Here is a 6,000-nt window from a genome sequence, read left to right as displayed (position 1 = left end):
GGAGAGGAGATTTGCTGCATCCATGGGTTGTAAAGAGTCGGACACGACTGAGCGACTGAAATGAACTGAACTGAACTGAACACAGGAGCTGGCAGGGCCTGCATCTGAGTGGAGAAGGAGTGATGCCACGGGTTCCTGCTGTACCCGCCACCTTGCGGGTGGCACCCATAGGACAGGTCAGGCCAGCTTTATTGAGGCTGCTGTTTTAGAGCTTGAGAAACCAGAAGTGGTTTCTTTTGCCATGACTCTGAGGGAATATTTAAAATTCAAAAAGGCCACAGAAGGGAATGGGGGGGGTGGGCGGTGTCTGAGCATTTGAGTCACAGGAGGATGAGGTGAGGCCTCCCTGTCTCTAGCCCCGGGAAGCAGTCCCTTCACGTTCTCAAGTATCCGGGAAGCGGCCAGTCCAGAACTAGGACCAGTGGCAGAAACACCCCAGAGCTAAGTCCATGAGGTAGATGGGGCCTTCTCATGAGCAGCGGGAGCTCCCCTGGAGTGACCAGGGCCAGCCAGGAAGGGGGACCACCCCCCATCCCTGGGCTGGAGAGAGGACCACTCCCAGGGGGCTGCTGGAGGGGGAACCCAAGCCAGTAAGGCTGTGAAGCCAGTCGTGATCCTGCCCCCCAAGGAAAGGGGAGTCTGGACTCGGTCACTCCACACCATCTGTCCACGCTGAGCCACATGGGACTGGCCATATCCTTTGTGTTCATTCCCCATCTCTGCAAGGTGTCCCCCTGAACCCGCCTCCAAATCCCTGCCTGCAGGGCCTTGGCCTTGGGTAGCCTCATGACCCGAGGAGAGGGAAACCATATATTCCTGCACCAGCCAGACAGCACCGCTGCACTTACCGGGGGTCAGCCAGCTGGTGGGAGGGGCGCGGTGGTTGGTGTCCCGGGCCGGCGACCCCACCAGGTCCTTCTCCATCACCACCTCAAAGTTGAGAATGAACATGATGACGGCCCCATCCTCGTTCTTCACGGGCACCACGTCCACCAGGCACAGGAAGCAGCTCCCTGCAAAGTGAGGACACAGGCCCTGTGCTCCGGGCGGGCCAGACACCCCCCCACCCCACCCCACCCCACTCTGGAACCTGAAGGGGCCTGTCCGCTGCTGACGCCCCCACGGCTCCCGAGCCCAGTGTTGCCCCCTCGTCTCGCCAGCGTGGCAGCCAGAGCCACCTCCCTGATGGGAGCTCCTCCACGCCAGCTTTCCCCTTCCAGAGCTCTCCCCTCCTCTCTCCCCGAGCCATGCCGCTCCTGGCCTCTCTCCCCGTGTGCCTTCTCCTGGCACTGCCTTCTGCTCCTTGTTTCCTTCCTGCACTGCTTCCCCTCTCCTCTCACGCTGTATCTCTGCTCTTCCTCAGGCAAGACGGTGCAGCCCAGAAGGGACGCCCAGACTTTAAGCCCAGGATCTCAGGGTCCAGATCCCAGCTCTGCTGCCTAGTCACAGATGCCTTTTCTCCCATGTTTACCCCACTTGTACCTCATTTTCCTCATCTCGAAAATGGGAACGATGACCATTCTCTCCTCATGAGTTGTGACCAGTAAGTCAACACATGCCAGGCGCTTAGTGTAGCCCCTGGCGTGCACTGAACACTACAGGCACCAGGAAACAGCCGGCACCCTGGCCCCTTGTTCTGTTTTTGCTCCTCTTTCTCAGTCCCCAGATGGTGTGTTGCCCACAAGAAGTTCAGAAGTTGAGAGCTAGAGTTTCAAAAGCTTTACAGCAATTTGACATTGCCACAATAGCCAAGCATATGGTTTTTGCATACAGACCAGTACTGGTCTGTAAAGAAGTCTGAGCGCCGAAGAATTGATGCTGTGGTGTTGGAGGACTCAAGAGTCCCTTGGACTGCAACGAGATCAAACCAGTCCATCCTAAAGGATATCAGTCCTGAATATTCATTGGAAGGACTGATGCTGAAGCCAGTGCTCCAATCCTTTGGCCGCCTGATGCGAAGATCTGGCTCATTGGAAAAGACCCTGATGCTGGGAAAGATTGAAGGTGGGAGGAGAAGGGGACAACAGAGGATGAGATGGTTGGATGGCATCACCGACTCAATGGACATGAGTTTGAGCAAACTCTGGGAGACGGTGAAGGACAGGGAAGCCTGGTGTGCCACAGTCCATGGGGTCGCAAAGAGTGGGACGCAGATGAGTGACTGAACAACAAGAACTGGTCTGTAACACATTAGAAATTCCACAGAGTCGAGAAGCACTGTTTCTAAGTCTTTCATCTCTGACTCTGGTGAGGGACATCTGTCTTTTTCTCTCTTCTTGACTTTTTTTTTTCTCCCCTCCCAACCTCTCTCTGGCCACCAGGGCCCCTATTCCAGGTGATGTCAGTTCACTAGGCCAAATGTACCCAATATGCCTGTGCCCTGACCAGCACCCAGCCCACTCATCCCCCTCTCTACTTAGTTCTGAAAGAGACCCTGTGGGTTTTCAGGCTCTGCCTAAGGCCCAGCTCAGAATCGCCCCCTGTAGGAAGCCCTTGCTGTTGCAACAAGAAGGTGCGTTAACATCCCATCCCTCCTCCAAGGACCAAGCATACTCTTCCAGGGCAGAGAATTCTTTCCTGGTGCTCATCTGTGTCCTGCGAACTGCAGGCGCCTAAATTGCCAGTGTCTGTGTCCCCTCTGACAGGCCTAGCAGCCAGAACAATGCACCAGGGAGCAGGCGCTGGCGAGAGGGCTTGGTGATGGGGCGGTGCTGATGACAGGGGAGGGGTCAAGGATGGGGACTGGACTCTGGAGGGGCCATGGCTGGGGTGAACTGAGTCAAGGCCAACAACCTGGAGGGGCTGGTGGCTAAAAAGGCCTGTGGGGGCTAGCCCTGGGGAGTACTGCCGAAGCTTCACCAAGAACCCGACAAGTCCCAGCACAAACGGAGAGGCTGGCCGAGCTCAAGGAAGATCTGCTGGGGACAGGGCTAAGAGAAGCAGCAGAGCAGCGATTCTAACAGCTATGGGATTAATCTCGGACCGGAGATCCTCTGAAACCAAGGGAAACGGGAAAGCACTGAGATGAGGGGGGCTGGGCCAGGGGAGGGGCTGGCCAGGAATTCTCCGCCCTACCCCACAGCCCTTCCACTCACCCAGGCCCTCATGGCTCAGCGCGCAAGACCTGACCTGGGAGGCTCTGTCCGGGTCTCCCCTCCAGTAGCCGCTCCTGTCCTCTGACCTCCGGCCTCTGACATGGCCCGGCTGAAGCTCAGCCGTGGTGTTGGGAGCTGCAGGAGGCTGGGCCCAGCTGGAGACCGTTTGGCACCCAGACAGCCCGCCTGGAGTTTATGCCCTAATATGGTGATGGCCAGCAGCGGCCTGAGCAGGGACTGGCCCTCACAAGGACTAAGGAGAGGCCAGAGACCAGGAAACCCTTAGCCCTGGAGACCCCCCTGCAACACCCACACCTTGGGAGTTCAGTGGTCCAGGCCCTGGATCCTCATTCTACCCTGGGAAACTTACCTAAGATAAGTCCAGAGCCTGGACCCTGGATGAACCCAACCTTCTGGGTGGCCTGGCGAATCCCGCGCCCAGGACACCAGCTCAGGATTCTGAACCTGAGGCCTCAACTCCCCATGCCCACTTCAGTTGCGGATTCTCAGCCAGAGAGGCCAGAACTGCACTGCGCAGCCCAGACAGCCCAGGACCCAGACATCCCCAGACCCTGACAGCCCAAGGACATCAGAAAGTCCAGATATAAGCCCCCCTTACAGCACAGGCCAACCCCCGGCTCCTGGACACACAGACACACTCGGAGCCCCCTTGGTCCTCTCCTTTGTCGATATTCAAGGAATTTTTCCCTTTCAAATAACCCTATAAAAGCGCTTGTTATTCCAAAAATGTGAACTGGAACCCTGCCTGATGGCTTGTAGTGGGGAGACGAGGTAGAGGGGCAGCATGGAGAGGCTCTAGCCGCTGTCTGTGACGGGACATAATGGAAGGAAGGAAAGCAGGTGGCCCAGGTTGGCCAGGGCTTCGAGAGGCTCTGCCTCCCACCACCCTGCCTGGCTGGCTGGGCCTTCTGTGGGCTGCCATGTCACACACACACATACCCGGCTCTTGAACCAGAACTGCCAGAGGATCCCATCCCATCACTGGCTGAAATGATGGTGGGTGGGGGATCCCTGCGGGCAGCTGAAAGTCAGCAGGCGAGGGGTGGGACACAGGGACCGCCATAACTGGGCATCGGCGGAGAGGGCAAATCGCCGCCTGCGGGGCGGTGGGGCCGTGACCTTCACACAGCTCAGCAGAGAAGAGACACGGAGATTCGGCGTCCCGCTCGCCCCCAGGGAGCCCTGCGCTGGCGCACCGCCCTACGGAGCCGCGCCTTGCCCTCCGCAAGCCCCGCTCCCCGGTACTCCAGACGCTGCTCATCACTCTGCGCCCCTCCTCCCTCCGCCTCGCCCCGGCCCCGCCGAGCAGCTCCGGGGAGGGAGCCGAGGCGGATTTCGGCCCAGAGCCGGGTGAGGCTGCACTTCCGCCGGGGGCCGCTGTGTGGCAGGCGCGGCCCGCGCTCCCGAGGCCGCGGGGGCCCGGAGCGCTGGCGCAGGACGGAATGGGTGGGAGAGGATGGAGAGGTTCCTGCCCGGCCCACCGAACGGCTGTGGGGCTCCCGGGCGCAAAGGTCAGGGTTGGGGGAAACACGGTACGGAGTTCATCGGCCTTTGCTCACTGCACTAGAAGGACTCTGGGCAAGTCCCCTGCCCACCCCAGCCCCCAGCCCAAAGAGCTCGTCTGCAACACGGGGCAAGGACCATGCCCCATCGCCCCATGTCACGGTCTGGAGGGATGGATGACGGGGCACTGTGAAGCAGAACCCAAGAAGGTCCTGTTTGTCTGTCTGTCTGTTTTGGACCACCGGGTGCAGCATGGGAGAATCTTAGCTCCCCGACCAAGGACAGAATCCTCGACCACTCCCCCTACCCCCCATCCCCCCCCAACTCCTCCGCCGGGGAAGTGTAGAGTCTTAACCAAGGGATAGAATCTTCGCCCCCTGTAGAGAAGTGCTGAAAACCGGCAGGGAAGTCCCCAGGGAGGTCTGTATAAATGGAGGAGGAGGAGGAGAGGGAGAGGGCCAACCTGGCTCACGTGGCTGATGCCAAAGAACGCCTGACTCACGCCCCCGGAACCTCCAGCCCAAGCTGTGGCACCCAGGCTCCTCTGCCTGCCTCCCGGGCTCGGGGGAGGCGCCCTGGGCCCGGTGGGGATGACCAGGAAAGGAGAGGCAGTCAGGACTCACGCCACGAAAGGACAGGCTCCTCTGAGCCTTGGATCATAAGGGCTCAGAGGTCACACGGCTCACTGCAGGCCACTGAGGGTGGGAGAAGGGAGGGGAGCAGCGGGAGGGCCCCGGGGGACCAGGCCTCCCCCCTTCCAGGTGCAGCAGGTACAGCTCCTCCTGCCCCTGGGGAAGGGCACCGTCTTCATCAGAACGCAATGCTGGCTTGCTTCCACCTGGTGTCCGCCCGTGCCCAACAGTGTACCTGGGCATCATCACTGCCCTGCCTCCCAGCCCATCCAGGGGCCCCACTCACAGTCCCAAACCCAACTGCCCACCTCTAGGCACTGCCAACTGGGCCCCAGGCAGGAGCTGCCCTTGGCTTTCACAGGGACAGGCCTTATCTCTCAGGGCAGCAGCCGCTGGGGGGCAGGGGGAGGAGGGGGGAGGGGAGGGCAGCAGGTGACCTGAGTGTCTTTGGACAGGCTCCCCAGAAGCTTGTGGCTCATCTGCAAACTAGGTATCATCACAGCTCCTTCATCCCCCTGAAAGGTGGCTTTTCATCCCCCTAAAATATTCACACACACATGAACAAGGCAGGCCGGACCCCCACCCTCCCTGGGTCGAGGAGTCAACGGAACTCCCGGTTCAGGGTCCAGGATGAGTTGACAGAGAGAGGAGTCCTAGGGAGCTGAGCCGAGCTGATGTGCCCCCATCCTCAGGGTACCAGACCATTGCTGTGTGACTGTGGCCAGGTCAGCCACCTCTCTGAGCTTCAG

General features: G+C 59.9%; 1 protein-coding gene across 1 annotated transcript in view; it reads right to left on the bottom strand.

The window, feature by feature from the left end:
- The window catches only part of KCNH2 (potassium voltage-gated channel subfamily H member 2), a 36,813-nt gene that overhangs the window by 15,284 nt on the left and 15,529 nt on the right, over positions 1 to 6,000 (bottom strand). Inside the window, 1 exon segment of the mRNA XM_018046725.1 lies at positions 849 to 1,013. Within this exon segment, the coding sequence (XP_017902214.1) occupies positions 849 to 1,013 (165 nt within the window).

This window comes from Capra hircus, chromosome 4 (genome assembly GCF_001704415.2).
Source record: "Capra hircus breed San Clemente chromosome 4, ASM170441v1, whole genome shotgun sequence".
NCBI lineage: Eukaryota > Metazoa > Chordata > Mammalia > Artiodactyla > Bovidae > Capra > Capra hircus.
Note: the sequence above shows the minus strand (reverse complement) of the source record. Positions and strands in the feature narration are given on the sequence as shown.